Genomic DNA, 24333 nt, shown 5'->3' with positions numbered 1-24333 from the left:
AAAATCTCCATCCCTATGCCTTCTACCCATAAGGAGTTTACTTATGGGATCCTCTGTTTCACTAAAAGACTCAATGTCAGATTGCTTTAAAGAATGAGATCACTCTAACTGGAGAAATACTGAAGAGAAACATGCTTCTGTGCTAAAGAGAAAATATAATCCATTAAAGATACTCCACAGGGGCACCTGACTGACTCAGTTGGTAGAACATATAACTCCTGATCTCGGGGTTGTGAGTTAAAGCCCCACATTAGGGGGATACCTGGGTGGCTCAGCGGTTTGGCGCCTGTCTTCGGCCCAGGGCGTGATCCTGGAGACCCGGGATCGGGTCCCACGTCGGGCTCCCTGGTGCATGGAGCCTGCTTCTCCCTCTGCCTGTGTCTCTGCCTCTCTCTGTGTGTCTCTCATGAATAAATAAATAAAATCTTTAAAAAAATAAAAAATAAAGCCCCACATTGGGCGTAGGGATTTCTTAAAAATGAAATCTTAAAATAATAAAAAATAAAATAAAAATCAGCAGGGTGGACTGACTTCTAACATACACACACATGCCCATCAGCTACAGATTTTTATTAGATGAAGGATGTCTTCGGTTAGCTCAAAGGAAAGTGGTGACAATTGGCAAGCACTCCTCCATACAAGAAAGGAAGCATTCTTGGCTAATGGGGATGGGTAGTTATGATATCTAAAGGTCAGTGTCTTCTGCTTAACTTTGACCACCCAGGAAGATCTTCCCCTTGGCACTCAACATCACCAGTCCTGACATGAAAGGGTCTGCAATGAGCTAGTTCAACTTGGCCAACAGTTCTTCCAGTTCTGGCCGAGCTTTGAATCTTCCCTTGAAGTCTTCTTCAGTGTGCTGGGGAGAAGAAAAAGAAAATAGGAATTACTACAGAGCTCTCAGTTATTCAAAAATAGGCAGCATTAAAAAAAAAAAAATCCATCAGCCAGCTCTGTAGAGAATGATTCAGATTCAACTAACTTTTATTTAGCATATACTATATACCGACTTGTATTAGGATTCTGAATCAGACCTCCTCCATCTTAAATGAACTTAGGGTCTGATGAGAGAAAACCAACTATAAAAAACTAATGTCAAATGTTATAAGTATCTCATTAGAAGCACTTAGAATGCCCACATTCTCCATCTACAATCGGAAATAATAGACATAGGGACTGGAATATTTAAGTCATCATGACCAGCACATTTTCTCCTGTATACAGAATATGTGAAACCCAAATAATAAGAAGAGGATTAACAAGCATGGAGTCACAACAAGGAGAACTGGATGTAGCAAATGGTATCAGTCTAAAGTAACCTGGTAGATCTGTCACAATAAGGCTTTACCTATTTATGCTGAGGTTCCTAATGTTTTCCAAGTTTTCCATGCCAAACTTCCTTCTGATTGGCATACTTTTCTCAGTCAGGCTATAGTCAGGCCTTGAAGATCCAGGAAATTCCTTAAAGTACATTTCCCTACTTGTGTTTTCATTAATTATACTGTATGTAATTTTAAATCATGTTCTTTCTATACCCAATTACGTGCTCACCCCTAACATCAGGATATTGTGATAGAGTTCAGCTCCTGTGGTCCATAAAGCATCAGCCCAGATGCACTGGATGAGTTAGGAAAATGATCACTATAATACCAGTCTGCATACCTTTCCTGTTTATTATCCACATTTTTGTCTTGTTTCTAAAGCCAGATGCTCTTATCCATATTTTGAGCACAAGTGGGCCACCAGGGGGCCTCTTCTCAAACTAGCACCTACCTCCTTCACTGACAATCTGACTCCTTCAGGAAGATTGCTTTGGATTATTTCCAAGAAAATCTCTGCAAATGTAGCACTCAGACCACTGATCTGCAAAAGGAAAGAAGATACTCTAAGAGAGGGTACTGAAAGTCAGGTGATTGGGCAGACCTGGCATGGCCTCGGTATCAGCTTCAGCAGAGCTACAGGGCCCGTGGGTACAGGGTTAACACGCAGAGCTGGTTTCAGAGCTCAGCCTCTACAGGATTTCTCTTGCAACAGTCAAGGTGTTTTTAAGTAGACTCCACACCCAGTGGCACCTGGGTGGCTCAACCTGTTAAGCATCTGCCTTTGGCTCAGGTCATGATTCCAGGTATGATGGAGCCCTGCCTCTACCTCTGCCCCTCTCCCACTCATTCTCTCTCTCTTTTTCTCTGTCTCTCAAATAAATAAAATCTTTTAAAATAAGATTTCATTTATTTGAGAGCGAGAGAGCACACATGCATGTGCACAAGCAGGGGAAGTGGCAGACAGAGAAGAGGTCCCCTGCTGAGCAGGGAGCCTGATGTAGGGCTCAATCCCACACCCCAGGATCATGACTTGAGCAGAAGGCAGTTGTGTAACCAACTAAACCACTCAGACCCTTCTCAAATAAATAAAATCTCTCTTTTTTTAAGATTTTATTTATTCATGAGAGACACAGAGAGAGGCAGAGACATAGGCAGAGGGAGAAGCATGCTCCCCACTGGGAGCCTGATGCAGAACTCAATCCCTGGATCCTGGGATCACGCCCTGAGCTGAAGGCAGATGCTCAACCACTGAGCCACCCAGGCATCCCAAATAAATAAAATCCTAAAAAACAAACAAACAAACAAACAAACAAACAAACAAAAGAAAAAGTAGGCTCCACATCCAGTGTGGAGCCAGGTAAAGGGCTTGAACTCACAACCCAAGATCAGGACCTGAGCTGAGATCAAGAGCTGGACACTTAACTGACTGAGCCATCGAGGAGCCCGAATAACTAATTATTTTCTTTGTTAGCACAGATTTAAGGTGTTACTACCTTAACATTCCTTTCATCATCTTGCTGACATACTTCTTGAGTGGATCAAGAGGGGGTGACATCCATACATTAGAATATTATTTGGCAATAAAAAGGAATGAAACACTGACACCTGCTACAACATGGATAAACCCCAAAACATGCTCAATGAAAGAAGCCAGACATAAAAGGCCATATATGGTACAATTACATTTAAGTGAAATGTCTCAAAGAGGTAAAACCATAGGGGCAGAAATAGATTAGTGGTTGTCAGGAGCTAGGGCGATGGTGAAAGAGGAGTGACTATAAACGGGTAGTTTCTTTTTGGGGTGATTAAATTGTTCAAAAATTGATTGTGGTAATGATGGCATAACTGAATATATTAAAACCCATTTAACTGTACACTTAAAAGGGTAAATTGTGGGATCCCTGGGTGGCGCAGAGGTTTGGCGCCTGCCTTTGGCCCAGGGCGCAATCCTGGAGACCCAGGATCGAATCCCACGTTGGGCTCCCGGTGCATGGAGCCTGCTTCTCCCTCTGCCTATGTCTCTGCCTCTCTCTCTCTCTCTCTGTGTGACTATCATAAATAAATAAAAATTAAAAAAAAAATAAAAGGGTAAATTGTATATGAATAAAACTCAATAAAGATGTTATAAAAAGGGGTGATAGTAAGTATCAATTTTTAATAACCCTGGGTACCCTCATGGTAATGTGGTTCTATGTTTGTCTCTGCAGTAGAACAACAGAAACCATGGCTAGATTTAAAGGTAAGCCACTGAGGGGTTTTGCTCTCGGCAGGAAAATGTCATGATCACACTGGTAAGAGGGTAAGGCAAGGGGTGAAGCTATAGAATTTGGTAAATGAATGGATATCAGAGGACAAAGAAGAGTTAAACATTAGCTCAAAGGTGGGGAGGATTACAGAAAAAGAAAAATGTCAGTTCCTCTACAATTAGTTTTATATGCTGAGTATAGGACACCTGTGGGATATCCCAGTGGAGAAGTCCAGTAAACAAGTGGATACTAGGTTTGAAGCTCAACCAAAAAGATCAGGACTGGAGATGTATATCAGGGGGTTATCAGTATATAACGATGGTCACTGAGGCCAGGAGAATGAATGAGATTGCACGGAGGGTAGGTATTACATAAGGAGAAATGGAGGGATCAGAACTAAACCCTAAAGAAGGGACACCTGGGTGGCTCAGTGGTTGAGTGTCTGCCCCTGGATCCCCAGGTCCGGAGATCAAGTCTTGCATTGGGTTCCCTGCAAGGAGCCTGCTCCTCCCTCTATGTCTCTGCCTTTCTCTCTGTGTGTCTCTCATGAATAAATAGATAAAATATTTATAAATAAGTAAATAAATAAATAACCCTAAAGAACATCATCATTCAAGGAGCAGCCAAGAGGAAGACGAGGGCATTGTAGAAACAGAAAAAATGGGCAGAAGAACCAGGAAAGGCAAATATGTTTCAAAGTTTCTCCCATAGTGCCTACCTGAACCACTCGTTCATGAGTGGTAAGAACTGAGTCCAGGAGCATTTTGTTACCTTGGTCCTGCAGCCGCAACACTTCCATGGTTTTGGTGGGCATTGCATAACTGTGGGAAGGAAGAGTTGGCCATGAGCAGGGCTCACTGAAGTCAGCAGCACCACTCCAATCAGGGTAGTCCCTGAGTACAGCCCCTGCTGCAATGCAGTAGCTCCTGGAATCTAGGGCTGTTCATCTGCAGCCAGGGGGAAGTAACCAGATCCTCCTAAGCCTCCTCCAGAAGCTTCTAAACTCCCTGAGGGGACAGACCATGTCTAATGCCTTTCTGCATCCCTAGTTCTTGCCTGACACAACATTGCATAAACCTGGTGATTAATAACTATTTGCTGCTCCTAAAGAAAAGCCAATTCCAAAAGAATCAATGTCATCACTTCTGAGGCTAACCTTGGGTAGTTCACCTTTTCTGGAGAAATGAGGCATGAAACCCAACTGTTTTCAAAGAGTAAGATTTCTCAACCTCAACACTATTAACATTTTAGACCAAATAATTCTTTGTTGTGGGGGACTGGCCTATGTATCCCTAATCTCTACCCACAAGATGCCAGTACTACCCTCTGAAGTGGTAACAATAAAAATTATCTCCAAGGGTGCCTGCGTGGCTCAGTTGGTTAAGCGTCTGACTTCAGCTCAGGTCATGATCTCAGGGTACTGAGATCAGTGGCTCTGCCTTAGGCTCTACACTCAGTGGGGAGGCTGCTTCTCCCCCTATTTGTGCTCTGTCTCTCTCTCAAATAAATAAAGTTATCTCCAGACATTGTTAAAAGTCCCTGGCTTGAGAAATATTGTTGTATAGACTATGCTTGCTATGATAAGCTTCAGTAGATCTACATGCTGCAGTGAAAACACTGGATTTGGGGTCAGATCTTAGCCCTACAGCTTATTAGCGATTTTTACGAAGGTAAATTACCTGTCTCTCTGGGCCTTAGTTTCTTCCAGAATAAACGGGATTACAATCTAGGTCTATATCAGTAGACATGTGGAGATCAGGCATGGTGATGAGATTGGACCAATGGCTACACAGAAATATGGTATTACTGTTGTGTTCGTCTTATCAAAAAGTTCATCAAAATGAAGATAAATGGGATAATAACAACAGTTATTAAAATTCCTAAAAAAAAAAAATAATAAAAATAAAAAAATAAAATAAAATTCCTGAATTTTCATGTTACACAAAACTTCATCAATTGATAGCAAGGGGCATGGCCCTCTATGAAATGAATAATGGAAAATGGATTAGAAAAAAAAAAAAAAGAAAATGGATTAGAGACACAACAGTCAGTCCTGGATTTAAGTGTTGACTCTACTACTTATTACCAAATTAGGGATCCCTGGGTGGCGCAGTGGTTTGGCGCTTGCCTTTGGCCCAGGGCGCGATCCTGGAGACCCGGGATCGAATCCCACATCAGGCTCCCGGTGCATGGAGCCTGTTTCTCCCTCTGCCTATGTCTCTGCCTCTCTCTCTGTCTCTCTGTGACTATCATAAATAAATAAAAAATTTAAAAAAAAATTAAAAAAAAAAAAAAAAATTAATTCAGCTTTTGAGTCTCAGATTCTTCAGCTACAAAATGGGTATAATAAGGATAATAATAACTAGTTCATAGGGTTGTTGCAATGATTAAATGAGATTACATAAGTAATTTGCTTGGCATAATATGCCTATAACTGCCAGTTCCTTTTTTTTTTTTTTTTTTTTTTTAAGATTTCATCTATTTATTTGATAGAGCACAAGCAGGAGGAGAAACGGAGAGGGAGAAGTAGGCCCCCCGCTGAGCAGGGAGCCCAATGCAATGTGGGGCTTGATCCCAGGACCCTGAGACCATGACCTGAGCCAATGGCAGAAACTTAACCAAATGAGCCACCCAGGCGCCCTTCCTTTGCTCTTGTAAACAGTAAATGCTAGGTATTACAAACTCTTCCAGGTAACCTCCCTAAATTAACATTCCTTCTTACTTTCCAGCACAATCTCTAATCTCCTCTTCCAATTCAAATTTGGCAATAACTTCCCTACATAAAAAAAAATAAGGACACATTCATAGATTTGTCAGGAAAGATCAAATAAAAGTAAGTATATAAAGCTTTCAGGAAAGTGAAAAGCACTCTGAAATGCTCTTTTTCCTTCTTGACATTCTGTAGATAAGATCGCCTGACTAAAGTGGGAGTTGTCCATTCCTGCCACTGAACATGCATTTTAATCTTCCACACTTACTTTAGCAAGAGTTCATTGATTGATTGATTGATTCATTCATTCATTCATTCATTCAGCATTTACTGAAAGCCTGTTCTGTCCTAGGCATGCTGGTGGGGAATATGCAGCCTATGCTTTAAAGGAGCTTGCTTAGAGTGTTTTGGAAAGACAGACATCTTCACTACAGTAAGACAAAAAGCAATAATAGGCATGTACTGAATATTACAGGGACAAGAGAGAGAAGAGGGGCTCAAGGAAGGCTTTAGAGGTGAGATAGCATTTTATCAAGATGTTAAGAATAAACATTAGGTGTTTGCTTGCAGGCCATTCCAAAAAGTGAAGCAATTTTCTACAAAAGCAAGGAGGCATGAGAGGCCCTCAAAGAGAACAGGAAAGCCGACATAGTTTGATAAGGAAATACTGGGAGCCCTGGTCATTTTAAGGTAGAATAGATTTTTGATTAGTTAAGAATATAGGTAATTTTTCTTTTGTGTCTACACTTTTCTGTATTTTATAAATTTTCTGCAATAAACATTACTTGGATGATCAGACAGGAAAAACAGAAGGGAAGAAATGAAATAACCTAATGCTAAAAGTCAATCTAAAATGACAGAATAGGGGATGCCTGGGTGGCTCAGTGGTTGAGCATCTGCCTTTGACTCAGGGCATGACCCTGGAGTTCTGGGATGGAGTCCCACATCAGGCTCCCTGCAGGGATCCTGATTCTCCCCTCTGCCTGTGTCTCTGCCTCTCTGACATGAATTTAAAATAATAATAATAATAATAATAATAATAATAATAATAATAATAAAAATGACAATGCTACCTTCAGGGAGTACTCCCTGGGATGGGACACGGGGGAACTTCCTGGGGTGCTAGGGAACTTAGAATCTGGACTTTACTAAATATAAACTATACCTCCATTTTATCATTTTAAAAGATTCATTTATTTATTTTTTTTGAGAGAGAAAGAGACAGAGCAGGCATGCCCAAGCAGCGGAGAGGTGGAGAGAAAGAGTTAGAGAGAGAGTGAGTCTCAGGCCAACTCTGCTGAGCTTGGAGCCCGACCATGCAGGGCTCCATCTCATAACCCAGACCACGACCTGAGCCGAAATCAAGAGTGGGCCACTTAACTGACTGAGCTACCCAGGCACCCCTACTCCTCCATTTTAAACAATGTAAGTGGACTTCAAGAAAAAGGGGGGAAAAAAAAGGAAAGAGTAGCCTTACAGAGAGTGATGCTGAATGATGCTTTTACTCTCCACAAAGCACAGGGGCTAGAACAGCTTCAGGCTTGGAAGCTGATCCCAGATGAGTAAGATTTCCATCTCCAGGCAGCTGCTCAGCAAGGAAGGCAGGCAAACTGAGACCTGTAGGATAGGCTTCTTCCTCTCTCCTAGGTGAGTTGCAGCTGCAGCAGTACACACCATTTATAGAACAAAAAAGCCAGCACACTGCTCCCCTGCCCAATTTCATCTCAAGGTCAGAGCCCTACCCTGCCACTCCCAGAGGAAAAAATGGATCATGATGAAATGAAAATCAGAAGAAAAGAAAATCATTTCATCTCTGAAAAGCTAGGCAGTGAGAATGCCTGACAATACGATGGTCTGAAAACCTCAATCAATGCAGAAAAGTGAGTTGCTGAAAGTGAACATTTCTTTATGTTCTGTGCTATTTGGAGCAAAGAGCAGAAAAGAGGCAAAAAGCAGAACATCATTAATTCCACTGTTCTAGGAATCATGTCTATGACTACTGGAACTCAATCCAAGTCAGTGAATATTTATTCAGTACTTACTATGTGTCAGGTACTGGGCAAGGTCTTAGGGTTAGACTGTTAAAGAAGATGGAAACAGTTCTTGCCTTATACACCTTTGAGTCTAAGAAGGAAGACCAATATAGTCACATAATTATAAGGACAAGGAATGAGTGAAATGAAAAGGAAGTTATATAATCTTTACTTCTCCTAAATATATAACATAAAGATCTAATTTAATGAGGTTCTCTGAAGAAAGGAACCTCATCCAATATGAAGTATAAGAAAAAAAGTAGGGGTTAGGTAAAGGAGAAAGAGTATTCTAACTTTTAGAGAGCAAGAATATGCACAGGTCCTGAGGTGGAAAGGGATAAAAACCAAACCCATGTTAACTGGAGGGAGAGGAAGAGGGAAAGGGAAATGTGAGTTAAGGCAAGAGAAGCAAACCTAATCCATAGAGCACCTAGCAAGCCATGGGAGGAACTTTAATAATGATCGTAAAGGAATAGGAAGCCATGGAAGGATATTAAGCATGGTAGTAACATGCTCATATTTCCATTCTAGAAATGGAAACACTGAAAGCTGTGTGGAGAACAAATTATGAAGAATTGAGAATTTGAAAATAGTGGGTTCAAATCCAGACCTTGCCATTTATTAAATGTATGATCATAGGCAAGCTTCTACTATATTAATAATAATTACTAATAATAATAGCAGCCAATTGTTGCTGGGAACAGTTATAAGCACTTTAATATATTATCTTCCTTAATTTTCACTATAGCCTTTTCAGGCAGGAACTTTTAGTAACTCCATTTTATAGACAAGGAAACCAAGATACAGAATTTAAATAAACTGCCAATGCCACAAAATAAGAATGCTGCAGAACAAGAGTAAAACTCAGGCAGTCTGGCTACAGAGTCAATGTTTTGACTCATGAATATGTGCAAGGTGCGTATTGAATTAAGCAACATTATACAAAAAGCCAGAGTGGTTGGCTGATACTAGGTGCTCAACAAATGCTGCTGCCTTCCTGCCTTTACTCAAATGAAGCTGGAACTTTCCACAGCTAGGTTTTAAAAATAGCACCTTTTAAGAAGTCCTTCTGAAAACTTAAAGCATTATTCCAGGAGCTGACCTACTGTAGATATGATAATGTTCTGTAAATGACATTTAATGCCTCTTTGCCACCACAAACACTACCCCTAATTCCTGCTAGCTAAAAAACAAAACAAAACAAAACAAAAAACCCTCATTAATTATTAATAACAAGATTATTTATAGGGCATTTGCAATGTTCCAGCCTCTCTGCTAGGTGCTATCATATACTATATTATTCAATGTTCAGAACTTAAAGGAATAAGAAAATTATCATTCCCATTATATAGATGAGGAAAACTGAGGTTCAGAATTTACCAAGGTCATGTTGCCACTAGCTGGTAGAACTAGAATTTGAACACAGGCAGTTGGATTGCAGAGCCTGTATTCATAACCATTTGCTACTCAAAGTATGGTCCATAGACAAGTTGCTGGTGAACAAACTGCTTGTTATCAGTCCATGACAAGATAAGAAGCATACAACAGTCACTAAACATGTTATTTAATTCAGCAGACATTTTTGTTTCCAATAGTGAGACTTTCTTAAGGAAGCAAAGCACTAATGTACATTTTGGCATAAGCTTCAGATGTCTTTGCAGAGTGGCCACTTTGAGTGGCACGGCTTTAAATTATTATGCTATTCATCCTCCTTGAACTGACATTGCACTTCATCTTTCACTTACCACCTTCCACATGCTATACACACACACACAGACACACACACACACACACACACTCCCTGAAATCAGAGACATTTCCCTTAGTCTCCTCCAGTCAGGATGTCTATCTAGTACAATATCTACCACATAGGAGGAAAAGGCTCGATGAGTAGTTTTTAAATTAATTTTAATTAAAAGCACTATCATTAATTAAACTTTAGGAAATGTATATCAGGTATACCACACAACTGGATTGTGCAGTCATATTCAAGAACCTGTCATTCTTTCAACAATGGCTTAATGTCCCCCATGTGGCAGGTCTGTGTTAGATGCTAAAGACATAATAAAGAACACAGTTCCCACTAGTCAGTGTGTGGGGGGAGGGGAGCTGACATATGAATAGATTATTACAGCCCAGAGCACTAAGTGACATGATAGAAGTGTGTGTCAAGTGCTGAAAGAGCAACCAACTCTCTGGGGCATCAGAAAAAGATAAAGCATATCTTTAGTCCTAAAACAATTGAAGTACTATCAGCTGTGAGAGCTAAAGTCACAGCTTATTATCCAGTCTCCTAGACAGCATGTTTAGCACAGTTACACTAAGTTACAAAGGTTTAAAAGTTCAAATTTAACTTAAGGACTTAAAATAAGATCCTTGGAGTCAGCCAGAAATGGGTTAAATCTAGGCCATTTATTGGTTCTTTGGGCTCTCTAAGCCTTGGTTTCCTCATCTGTAATGGAAATATACTACTATCTAATGAGTAAGAAAGTATAACTTTTGCCATATCCACATATTGTCCCATGTTTTATCTTGCCACAATGGTAAACCACACAAATGATTATTAATTAAATATTTTTCTTTAAATCAATTCACTTAAAAAATTAGTTTAAAAAATAAGCGTTAGGGGGGTACCTGAGTGGCTCAGTGGTTGAGCGTCTGCCTTTGGCTCAGGTTGGGATCCCAGGGTCCTGGGATCAAGTGCCGTATCAAGTTCTCCACAGGGAGCCTGCTTCTCCTTCTGCCTATGTCTCTGCCTCTCTCTCTTTGTCTCTCATGAATAAATAAATAAAATCTTATAAATGAATGAATGAATGAATGTAAACTTTTTGTAGAGCAACTGGGACTCATGTTGCTGATGAGAAAGAAAATGGTATACCCACTTTGGTAGACAGTTTGGTAGGCAGATTCTTATAAATTTAAAAATCAGGGCAGCCCCGATGGTGCAGCAGTTTAGCACCGCCTGCAGCCTGGGGTGTGATCCTAGAGACCCGGGATTGAGTCCCACGTCGGGCTCTCTGCATGGAGCCTGCTTCTCCCTCTGCCTGTATCTCTGCCCCTCTCTCTCTGTCTCTATGAATAAATAAAATCTTTTAATAAAAAAAAAAATCAGGGCACCTGGGTGGTTCAGTGGCTGAGCCTTTGGCTCAGGTCATGATCCCATGGTCCTAGGATCAGAGTCCTGCATCAGGCTCCCCATAGGCAGTTTGCTTCTCCTTCTGCCTATGTCTCTGCTTCTCTCTCTGTGTCTCTCATGGATAAATAAATAAAATCTTAAAAATAATCCACTGTACTTACCATTCGACCCAGCAATCACACAGAGAAATGAAAACTTATGTTCTCACAAAAACCTGTATATGTTTATAGTGGCATTGTTTATAACTGCCAAAAACTGGAAATAACACAAATGTCCTTCAATTCATTGAATAGATAAACAAACATACATCCATTCAATGAAATGATAATCAGCAACAAGAAGGAACAAACTATTTGATACAGGCAAAAACAGAGATGAGTCTCAAATACATTATCCTTAGTGGAAGAAGCCAGACTCAAAAGAAAAAATACTGTATAATTTCACTTATATCACATTCGGGAAAAGGCAAAACTATGGGACAGAAAACAGACCAGTAGTTGTGAGGTACTGGGAGTAAGGGGAGGGATTAACTACAAAGGCAGGATAGAACTTCTTGAGATAGTGTAAATGTTCTATATCTTGATTATGATGGTATTTACTGCGTGCATTTGTCAAAACTCATAGAAATTGTCCACTGAAAGGGTGAATTTTACTGAATGTAAATTATATCTCAGTAAGTCTGTCTTTATATCACTATTGTAAATGGAAGACTAGTTTCAGCTGCCATCAATAGAGATTTGTTTTAAGAAATAAAAGGGGTGTCTGGATGGTTCAGTCGGTAGAACACAACTCTTCATTTCAGGGTCATGAGTTCAAGCCCCACATTGGGCCTAGAAATCACTTAAAAGAAAAAAAAAGTACAACGGAAAGAAAACAAAATAATGTAAAATTCTAGCTAGATATTATGCTAGCCAAAGACTTGGAGTCTGAGGTCTCTTCCCTGCTATGAAAATTAGGAAGTGCTGGAGTGGCATTCAGGACATACTAGAATCACACAAAGAATTTCTCCTTGACATAATTAGGTTGAATGAGAGTTAAAAAGGGAAGAAATTTCTCACCATGTGATTTAATGTTATTTAAAGCAAACTACAGGGCATCCCACACTTTCTGAAACACTGAGATAAGATATATAAAGTGCCTGGCCTGGAGTAGGTAGCCAGTAAATGTTAGTTCTCCTTCCCTACAGTTTTCCAGCAAATCCAAAGATTAAATGAAAAGCAGAGCAGATAAAGAAACCCTAAAAAAATGGGGAGATATACCTTGTTAATAGATCAGGGGAATCAAATCGATGTCAATTCTCTTTAAATTGACTCACAGATTCAACATAATCCCAATAAAATTCCATCAGATTCCTTTATGTAGAAATCAACTAATTCTAAAATTTATATAGAAAACCAAATGAGGGGATCCCTGGGTGGCTTGTGTTTGGCACCTGTCTTTGGCCCAGGGCAATATCCTGGAGTCCTGGGATTGGGTCCCGCGTCAGGCTCCTACCATGGAGCCTGCTTCTCCCTCTGCCTATGTCTCTGCCTCTCTCTCTCTATATATATATGTCTATCATGAATAAATAGATAAAAAACCTTAAAAAAAAAAAAAAAAAGAAAAGAAAACCAAAAGAGGGCAGCAGGGGTGGCTCAGCGGTTTAGCACCGCCTTCAGCCCGGGGCCTGATCCTGGAGACCTGGGATCAAGTCCCACGTCAGGCTCCCGGAATGAAGCCTGCTTCTCCCTCTGCCTCTCTGTGTGTGTGTGTGTGTCTCTCATGAATAAATAAATAAAATCTTTTTAAAAAATGAATAAAAAAAGAACAAAGTTGTAGTTTCAGTAATCAAGGTACAGTAATCAAGACAGTGTGGTACTGGTATAAGCATAGATACCTAAGTCACAATAATAACAGAATAGAGTTAAGAAATAGACCCACACATACATGGTTAATTGATTTTCAAAAAGTGCTAAGATAAGTTGATAAAGATAGAAAATCTTTTTAACAAATGGCGCTGGAATAACTGGATATTTATATGAAAAAAAAAAAGGATTTTGACCCATATCTCATACTATTCCCCCCCCCAAATAAAACCTCTAAAAATAGATAATGGACTTAAATGTAAAACTTAAAACTATAGAACTTCTAGAAGAAAACACAGGAGAATATTTTTCTTAGATATGACACTTAACGCATGAATGATAAAAGAAAAAATTAATAAACTGAACATCAAACTTAAAAAAAAGTCTGCCCTCCAAAGGACTCAGCTAAGAAGATGACAAGATAAGTCATTGGCAGGGAGAAAATATTTGCAAAGCACACACTGAAAAAAAAACTGGTATCAAAAATAGATACAGAATTTTCATAATTCAATAATAAGAAAACAAACAACCCAATTTTAAAAATGGACAAAAGATTTGGACATGTCATCAAAGCAGATATACAGAAGGCAAACAAGCATATGAAAAGATGTTCAAAATCATTATTTACTAGAGAAATGAAAATTAAAAACTCCGAGATACCACTATATATCTATTAGAATAGCATTAGGAAAAAATTGACAGTACCAAGTGCTGACCAGGAAAAGGAATTACTGTAATCATCATACATTGTTGGTGGGAAAACAAAATGGTGCAGCCACTTTGGAAAACAGATATCAGTTTTTCATAAAGTTAAATATACAGTCATCATATAACCCCCAAATCCCAGGCTTAGGTAGCTATCCAGGAGAAAAGATATCTGCCCCACAAAAACATACATAAAAATGCTTATGAAGCTTTAGTCAAAATCACCAATAAAAGGAAGCAATACATATGTACATCAACTGGTGAATGGATAAGCCAATTAAGGTCCACCATATAACAGAATACTACTCAGCAATAAAATATATGGAAGAATCTTAAACACATTATGCTGAGTGAAAGAGGCCAGACACAAAAGCCTACATACTGTATGATTCCATTTACATGAAATTCTGGAGAATTGAAACAATGGGACAGAATATTAATTGTTGGTTGCCAGGGATATGACTACACCTGGGCACTAGGGACATTTTGGGGTTAATGGAATTGTTTTATATTCTGATTGTGGTAAACTATATGCCTAAAAAGGGTGAATTTTACTAAATGTAAATTATGTCTCAAAACCTCATTTAACAATAACAATAAAGCAGAGCATGCTACTCAAACCAAGAACATCCCATGCAAAGGCATCCTTCATACCTTTCCTCAACTTTAATGGATAGATGGTTGCAGAGGTGGTGAACATATTGGGCATAACTCTCTGCTAGGGCCATGTCGTATGCAGTCAGGTGAATGTTTAAAACTCCATATTCATAATCTGTCCCCAAATTAATGGGTCTCACTTCTACTTTTCCCTTCTTCTTCTTGGGCTGAACAGAAAACAAAAGGAAAAAGAAAATAAATCAAAGTATTATACAAAAAATTCTAATCATCTCATCTTGATATCAAAGAAATCAATCTTTCAAATAAGTTTGTTTACCATTTTTCTCTCTTAGGTTACCTTACCTTCAAACTGAAGTTCCCCAAGGAAGAAATGGTTGGCTTCCCTTGCCAGTCTGGGCTGTGATATCAGCCAATGAAAGGAGAGGGACTATTGCTGGCATTACTTTAATATGAATACAAGTGACTATCTTCTACAATTAACTTATTATGAGACTCACCACCTCCCATCTCTGGTCCTCAGCTCCCCAATTTTCAAATTATTGGGGTTATACTAGAGAGAGAGGCAGAGACACAGGCAAAGGGAGAAGCAGGCTCCACACAGGGAGCCTGATGTGGGACTCGATACCTGGTCTCCAGGATCACACCCTGGGCTGAAGGCCACACTAAACCACTGAGCCACCCGGGCTGCCCACTATTCTTATTTCTAAAACCATTTGCCTGTTTTTAAAATTCATGAAAATTGAATGATACAGTGTTCTAGCAGGCTCCACTAGATAACAGATTCTTTTTCTTTTTCTTTCTTTTTTTTTTTTTTAGATAACAGATTCTTAATCTAGAACCCATTGAGGAATTTCAAGTGGTCTATCAACCTCAAAATTTATACATAAAGTTTTATAAGTGTATATTTTTCTTTTCTTTTTTTTTTTTTTTAGTGTATATTTTTCTTAAAGAATTGTTAGCTGTCATCAGAATCTTAAATCAATTGCAAGGAAACTCAGCATTAGATCTCTTCCAGCTCTCCTAGTTTTGAAATTCTGCAATCATTTAGTCTTCCTTTTAAGAATTGAGAGGTAGATGGGGCGCTTGGGTGGCACAGTCAGTTAAGCATCCAACTCTCGATTTTGGCTCAGGTCCTGATCTCAGGATCATTAGATCAAGCCCTGCACTGGACTCCATGCTCAGCACACTCTGCTTGGGTTTCTTTCCCTTCTCCCTCTGCCTCTCCTCCCAACCCACTCCCTGAACACATGTTCACATGCACATGTACTTGCTCTCTCTCTCTCTTTCTCTCTCAAATAAAGAAATCTTGAAAGAAAGAAAGAAAGAAAGAAAGAAAGAAAGAAAGAAAGAAAGAAAGAATTGAGAGATAGACAAATTATCTGTACTTTACCCTTTTGTATTACTTCACGATGTATCAATCTGTGCAGGCTGCAGTAAAAAGTTAAAATGAGGCCTGGGAAAGTAGATATTTAACCCAACATAGATCAGGATCAAGAAAGTTTCTCAACTGGAAATAATCTAACCTAAATCCCATCTAGAGGAGGGACCTGTTAAATATATCATGGAACATCCATACAATAGTACATTATGCAGCTGTAAGAAGGAATAAGGCATTTCTTTATGTACTACTATATGGAAAGGTCTTTAAAATAAGTGATGAAAGCAAACTGTAGAATAACATGTTCAAAATACTGCCATACATATAAAAAAAAGTGTGTGTGTATAATTATAGACATATTTATTTGCTTGCATATTCAAAAACTATGTCTGGAAGGATGCACAAAAATACTAATATCACTGGCTGCTTATGAGAGAACTGGATAGCTCAGGCATATAAGTGGGAAGGAGACTTTTTAACTATTTCCCCTCTGTATTTAAAAAATTTTTAATAATGTAAATCTTTTGTCAGTTCATAACTAGAATCATATTTACTTTCTTGAATTTTATCTTTATTTTTTATTTACTTTGTAAAGATTTAATTTATGTATTTATTTGAAAGAGAGTGGGCCTGGGGGGAGAAGCAGAAGGAGAAGGAGAGGCAGGCTCTCCACTGAGCAGGGCACGATCATGGGATCATGACCTAAGCTGAAGGTAGATGCTTAACTGACTAAGTTACCCAGGTGTCTCTATTTTTTTAAGATTTACTTATTCATTTGAGAGACAGAGTGATGTGAGTGGGGGGAGGGGCAGAGGAGAGAATCTTCAAGAGGACTCCCCAGTGAGCACAGAGCCTAACATGGGGTTGATTCCACAACCCATGAGATCATGACCTGAGGTAAAACCAAGAGTCAGATGCTTAAATGAATGAGCCATCCAGGCGCCCCTCTACTATTTATTTTTTAAGATTTTATTTTTAAATATCTCTACAGCCAACATGGGGCTCAAACTTACAACCCCGAGCTCAAAGATCACAAACTCTACTAACTGAACCAGCCAGGTACCCCAAAAATCTACTATGGTTTTAAAAAAATTTTTAGTAAAAATTTTATTGGAATACAGTATTCATACTGAAAAAAATGCATAAATAGCACAGCTCAATGAATTTTCAAAATGTGAAAATACTTCACAAAGTGAAAATACATGTATAATCAGTATCCTGATAACAAATAGACCACTACCAGCACCCCAAAAGCTCCTGCCTCCCGACCACTATTCTTATTTCTTTTTTTTTTTTTTTTACTCAATCATGAGAGACAGAGAGAGAGAGAGAGAGAGAGAGGCAGAGACACAGGCAAAGGGAGAAGCAGGCTCCACACAGGGAGCCTGATGTGGGACTCGATATCCGGTCTCCAGGATCACACCCTGGGCTGAAGGCCACACTAAACCACTGAGCCACCCGGGCTGCCCACTATTCTTTTTTTTTTTTTTTTTTTTTCCCCACTATTCTTATTTCTAAAACCATTTGCCTGTTTTTAAAATTCATGAAAATTGAATGATACACTATGTTCTCTTTTATATCTGGCTTCTTTTGTTCATTATATTTGTAAGATTCATCATGTAGTAGCTGAAACAACAGTTCTTTCCTTTTCATTGCTCTAGTAGTCTATTATATGAATATGCAACAATCTTTTTTTTTTAAGATTTTATTTATTTATTTATTCATGAGAGACACAGAGAGAGAGAGAGAGAGAGAGGCAGAGACACAGGCAGAGGGAGAAGCAGGCTCCATGCAGGGAGCTCTATATGGGACTCCAGGATCATGTCCTGGGCCGAAGGCAGGCGCTTAACCGCTGAGCCACCCAGGCGTCCCTATTTATCTTTTTTTAAAACTTTTTTTACAGTTGATGGAAATCTGGGTTGTTTCCAGTGTGGGACCATAATGAATAATAGTGCTACTTATGTTCTTGTATGTATCTTTCAGTGAACACCTGTATGCATTTCTATTGGGGATATACCTAGAACCTGAACCACTGACTTAGAGAGTATGCATATTCGTCTTTAATAAATACTCTAAAACAGTTTTACAAAGATATTTCCAATTTAGTCTCCCATCAGAATTAATGAGAGTTCTAATTGTTCTATATCCTTACCAACACAAAACTTAGAGTCAGGTTTTCTGGTTTGTTTTAGCCATTCTGGCTGGTATGTGATAATGAATTTGGGTTTTAACTTGTAGTTCCTTTACGTCTATTGAGCCTAAGCACCTTTCCATTTGGATACTCTCTTTTGTAACCTGCCTATTCAAGTATTTTGTCATTTTTTAGATTGGGTTGTCTGCCTTTCTCTTATTGATTTGTAGACATTCTTTCTATACTCCAGATTTGATCCTTTGTTAAATAAACGTGCTGCAAGTATCTTCTCCCTCCCCGTAGCTTCCCTCTTCACTTTTTTCATGGTGCATTCTGAGGAGCAGAAGCTCTTTTTTTTAATGTAATTCAATTTACTCATTCATTTACAGTTACAGTGATTTCTGTGTCCTACTTAAGAAATCTCTATCTTAAGATCATGAAGATACTCTCATATGTTATTTTCTAGTAGTGTGATTATTTTAAGCATTTACATTTAGATCTACAACCTATTTTTATTTATTTATTTTTTTTTTAAATTTTTTTTAAAGAATGATTTTCTTTTTTTTTTTTTAATTTTTATTTATTTATGATAGTCACAGAGAGAGAGGCAGAGGCATAGGCAGAGGGAGAAGCAGGCTCCATGCACCGGGAGCCCGACGTGGAATTCGATCCCGGGTCTCCAGGATCGCGCCCTGAGCCAAAGGCAGGCGCTAAACTGCTGCGCCACCCAGGGATCCCCCTTATTTATTTTTTTAAAAGATTTTATTTATTTATTCATGAGAGAGAGAGACACACACACACACACACACACAGACACAGGCAGAGGGAGAAACAGGCTCCATGCAGGGAGCCTGACATGGGACTTGATCTCGAGTCTCCAGGATTACGCCCCCGGCTGAAGGCTGTGCTAAACCGCTGAGCCACCTGGGCTGCCTTACAATCTATTTTTAAGTGGTGTTTGTGTATGGTGTGAAATAGGAGTTAAGAATAATTTTTTTCACATGATCACCCAGTCCAGTTGACTTAGTACCATTAGTACCATTGCATGGTTAGTGTCACCTTTGTCATATAAGTACCCAAAGATATGAAGATCAGAAAAAAAAAAAAAAAAAAGAAGATCAGTTTCTGTACTCTTTATTCTGTTCCTTCGGGCTGTTTGCCTATCCTTGAGCCAATACCACATGTCCTATGTACTGGAGATTTTTTTTTTTTAATTTTTATTTATTTATGATAGTCACAGAGAGAGAGAGAGAGGCAGAGACACAGGCGGAGGAAGAAGCAGGCTCCATGCACCGGGAGCCCGATGTGGGATTCGATCCCGGGTCTCCAGGATCGCGCCCTGGGCCAAGGGCAGGCGCCAAACCGCTGCACCACCCAGGGATCCCTGTACTGGAGATTTATAATAAGTCTTGCTATTTGGTAGAAATAGTTTTTTTAAGAAAAAGGGCAGGGACGCCTGGGTGTATCAGCGGCTGGGCATCTGCCTTCGGCTCAGGGTGTGATCCCAGTCCGGGAATCGGGTCCCCCCACCCAATCGGGCTCCCTGTGGGGGGCCTGCTTCTCCCTCTGCCTATGTCTCTGCTGCCTGTGTCTCTGCTTATCTCTCTGTCTCTCATGAATAAACATGCCTCTCATGAATAAATAAATAAAATCTAAAAAAAAAAAAAAAAGGAAAAAGGGTAAAAAACCTATCTCTATTTACATGTCTTAAATCACCCTTACCTAACAGCCAACAGCCTAAGTGGCTGCCACAGCAGAACTGTTCCTGGCAGAGCACCTAAAATGGTTCTCTCCCATCACTGCTCTTTAGGTCAGTCTAAGATAGCAGAGGCCCAATTTAGGGGAGCAGGAGGAGGGCCAAGAAACGGTCCTTTCATAAGACCAGTAATACCTATGACAGACCTGATCTCACAGGGATGTTCTGAGAACCGAACAAAACACTATGTAAAGTGGTTATTACAATCCATGTCACATAATTATATATATTATTTATTGCTATTTTCATTCTTATGTTCATAATTTTATGTTCATAATTATATATATTATATATTAACTTTTATTTATTTATTTATTTATTTTTAAATATTTTATTTATTTATTTATGATAGAGAAAGTGAGAGAGAGGCAGAGACACAGGCAGAGGGAGAAGCAGGCTCCATGCCGGGAGCCCGACGCGGGACTCGATCCCGGGACTCCAGGATCGCGCGGTGGGCCAAAGGCAGGCGCCAAACCGCTGAGCCACCCAGGGATCCCCTATATTAACTTTTATTACTATTTTCCATCTTATGCTCCTGTCTAACACAAGGCCTGGCAAAGAGAAAACATTCAATGAATCACAATTTTAGAATTTTAGAACTGGACAGCATTTAGAGATTATTTTGTCCCAGTTCTTCATCTTTGCAGGGAAAGAATAAGAAGCCCAGAGAGATTAAACATCTTCCCCAGAGCGACACAGCCAGACAAGACAGATCCTAGGAACTAAAACCTAGACTTTCTAACCCCCAAAGCAGGGATTTTTCCACTGCAGCCTGCGCACTGTTAAACTTTTTATAGCCTTTATAGTTTCTGGATTTCTTATCTTTATGATGAAGATCTTCCTCACTCCTTTATTATGTATATAGTCTCTTATGGTTTCTCATTGCTAAAATTCTTAACAGTGGTGGCCACTGCAGGGTCTTAGACTTTGCTGAGTGAGAAGCCAACCTTTGGAGACCAACCATCAAAGATCAGGGACTTGGCTCTCTTTTCCAGAGCCTACCACACTTGTGGCCAAGTGCAGCAATCCCGACTTCTCACCAAGACATTCAGCACTGCAGTCAGAGAATGCTAACGTTGGAATGCGACAGGGAACTGCTAAAATTTTCCAGCAGAGAGGGGAGGAGCTTCTCTAAAGCCTTTAGGAGGCTTTTATAACTAGGGAAAATGCCAGGGCTCTTCAAAGGTGTTGCTTTAGGGGAACAAAACAAAACAAAAAAAGCTGATTCCAGTATCCCTCTTGGCATCTCACTTGCTTTTCTGTGTTGGCCTAGATATGCTTGGACCTATCCACATTATCAAGAGCCCATTTTAACATTATATTTCAGTTCTGAGCCAGGGCATAGCACAGCCAGCAAGAGCTTGCCTGCATATAGTATCAGTCACCAGTTCCTATAATTTTACCTGTATAATCTTCTCTTATCCATCCCCTCTTTTCTATCCCTACTGCCTGAGTTTGTGCCCTTCTAACCATCCAGGGGACTTATTAAAGATATCTGTGCAAAGCATGTACATGACTAAAGCTGTGTTCATGGAAAGCCACCCTGACTGCACATGGAGACAGTCAGGTAGGAAAGCAAGAGAAGCTAGGAGAAATGTGGCAGGGATGATGGACTACTGTCTACCCTCAAACCCTGGCACTCCTATGACTGACCTGGATTCAGTGTATGATGGCCCAGGGTAGCCATTCTTAGATCCCCGTAGAATGACTACTATGATGCCTGCCTGGGTGGCTCAGCAGTTGGGTGCCTGCCTTTGGCTCAGAGCGTGATCCCAGAGTCCCAGGATCGAGTCCCACATCAGGCTCCCTGCATGGAGCCTGCTTCTCCCTCTGTCTGTCTGTCTGTCTGTCTCTCTGTGTGTCTCTCATGAATAAATAAATAAAATTAAAAAGAAAAAAGAATTGCATTATGACCCCCCAAATAAGCCATGAAATAAATTACTAAACGATTTTTGTAAAGAAACATCCATATTATAATCCCTATTTTACAGAGAGAAAACTGAGGCCCTCTGAAAGCACAATACTTGCCCAGGGTTACTGGGAAATTTTGCTGGGAAAAAGCAGAAAAAGGAGTCACATTAGAATGACAGGCTACTATATCTGCAAGGGGTCCCAGAGATAATACAGTCTCTCCTTCTTTCCCTCCTAATTTTACCCACTGGGAAAGTTGAGACCTAGAAGGGGGAAATGACTTATTTATGGTCACAATAGTAAGGAAATGGGAAATGTAACCACTTTATGTGTAGCCATGGCTGGAAACTGGGTCTGCAGCCCCAAGCCCAGGTGCTCTCTCTCCTCTAGATTCTGCGGAAGTGCTTGTGTCTGCCTATCACTATAGGTGGCATTCTCCAGGGTGGGAAAATTGGGGAGGAACAGTATTATCTTAATCCTCAAGTGAAAAAGCAGATATGCCTGCAGCATATTCCGCTTCCAGAAATTCTGGTGATGAAAATTTTAAAATTCAGATTTGGTGATGGTACTCTGATCAGTCCATAATGAACTTATTATAAAGCACACAGAAATCAAGTGACTATGTTTATAATTCAATGTGGCACACTGTCAAGAGACATCACCAGACAGAAGGCCTGACCCTGACTGGGATGACCAAGAGGCACAGCCTGGTACTGCACAAAAAGCACTGTACTTCGATGGAAGCCAAAGAAAAGCTGGACTTAAAGCCTGTCTGCTTAGTCACTAAATGACATTGAAAGACCTCTCTATGTGTCAGTTTCTTTGCCTGTAACACCTAAGGTTCTTGTGAAGCTTGAAATAGTGAATTTCTATGAAGTGGAAGTAGCATAGACATCAGATAGATTCTGACCATCCTTGGTTCAAATGTTGGTTCTGGAAATTACTAGCCGTTTAGGCACGTCATTTAATCTCTCGGAGTCTTAGGGTCCTCGAACAGGGTCTTTAATAACTAGGATATCTGAGGATTAAATAAAATATACTATTTATATTACTATAAAATGGAATAATGCTTTTATTTTTTTAATTTCCTTTTTATTAAGTTTTTTATTTCAATTCCAGTATAGTTAACATACAGCATTTTATTAGTTTCAGGTGTACAATATAGTGGTTCAACAATTCTGTACATTACTCAGTGCTTACTGTGATAAGTGTACTATAATACCAAAAAATGGAAAGGTGCTTTTAAAGCCTGGCACACAGTAGTTATGGCATCTGGTATATAGCAGTCACTCAATAAATGGTGTGTCTTTATTCTTTTTAAAAGATTTTTATTTATTTATTTGAAAGAGAGAGAGAGCAACAGAGAGGGCGATAGAGAGCACAAACATGGGGGAGGGGAAGAGGAAGAAGGAGAAGAAGCTGAGCAGAGAGCTGGACTCAGGGCTCAGAACTTGATCCCAGGACCCCAGGATCATGACCCAAGCTGAAGGCAGATGCTTAACCAACTGAGCCACCCAAGTGCCACAATAAATGGTATCTTTAAAAAAGGTTGAGTTTAAAAAAAAAAAAGGTTTAGTAATATACACAAATAGGACATTAGTAGTACTATAAATTGGAGGTAATCATGCTCCTGGTATCTTAGTGGCATTCATGAAATACTTATTAAGCACCTGCTGTGTGCAAAGTGCTGATGAAAGATACCAAAGAAATAGTCCTAGCCCTCAAGGAATTACAGTTCAGTGACAGGAAAAGAGATCAAATCTCAATTTAATCATAAAGAGCAGCTCACTTCCAAAGGCAAATTCAACACAAGGTACCCTGCTGCGCCATGCTAATTAACTCCCCAAGGCAATCTCAAGAGCAACCACCTCAAGTGGATATAGTTGAAAGGGCAGTAAGCAGAGATACTTAAGGGTATATAGTAGTTACTTAATAAATGGTATCTTTTAAAAAGGGTTGATCTAAACCTGCCTACTTTTCAGGTTTCATGGTCCCTCAACCCTTAGTACCCACTTTAAACTCTAGGATTAAAAAAAACTACTAGAAGTTCCCCAATTGCATCTCCAGGGTCAATGTCTCTCTACCTCTACCCAGAAGGTTTCCTTCCTTGCAGAGCCTTTGACTGTTCACCCCACATGCTTAATATAAGCAACTTCTATTTATTTTTAAGATTCAACTCATGCTCCTCCAGGAAGCTCTCCCTGATTCCTCAGGCTGAGTTAGGTACCACTCATGTGTTCCCATAGCAGACCCTCCCCCAGATACACCATTATCAATCACATTTATGCATTTATTCAACAAACACTGACTGCTAGTGATGAGCAAGATTAGGATTAGGGATATAACAGGAAATAAGACAGCCATTGTCTCTGCTCACTAATGTTTACAATCTATCAAGAAAGGCCTATACAGAACAAGTAATTATAAGGTTATGCATGTTTTGAGGGAGGAAAATAGAATGCTATGGAATTATGAAAAAACAAACTAATGCTATCATCATCATCATCATCATCACCACCTATGGGCTCTATGTTTCAGGCACT

At 39.6% G+C, this 24333-nt stretch overlaps 1 protein-coding gene across 3 annotated transcripts in view; it reads right to left on the bottom strand.

Moving 5' to 3' along the window:
- Positions 1 to 549: 549 nt before the first annotated feature.
- The window catches only part of MRPL48 (mitochondrial ribosomal protein L48), a 65210-nt gene continuing 41426 nt past the window's right edge, over positions 550 to 24333 (bottom strand). For all 3 annotated transcript variants that reach the window (XM_026010511.2, XM_072725912.1, XM_026010512.2), the window contains exons 5-8: positions 14651 to 14820; positions 4287 to 4389; positions 1774 to 1863; positions 550 to 859 (exon numbers count right to left, since the gene is read on the bottom strand). In XM_026010511.2, coding sequence (XP_025866296.1) covers positions 785 to 859; positions 1774 to 1863; positions 4287 to 4389; positions 14651 to 14820 — 438 coding nt within the window. In that variant the 3' untranslated portion in view covers positions 550 to 784. The remainder of the gene's footprint in view (positions 860 to 1773; positions 1864 to 4286; positions 4390 to 14650; positions 14821 to 24333) is intronic.

The sequence above is a fragment of the Vulpes vulpes genome, chromosome 11 (assembly GCF_048418805.1).
Source record: "Vulpes vulpes isolate BD-2025 chromosome 11, VulVul3, whole genome shotgun sequence".
NCBI classification, from domain to species: Eukaryota; Metazoa; Chordata; class Mammalia; order Carnivora; family Canidae; genus Vulpes; species Vulpes vulpes.
This window is presented reverse-complemented; position numbering and strand designations above follow the sequence as displayed.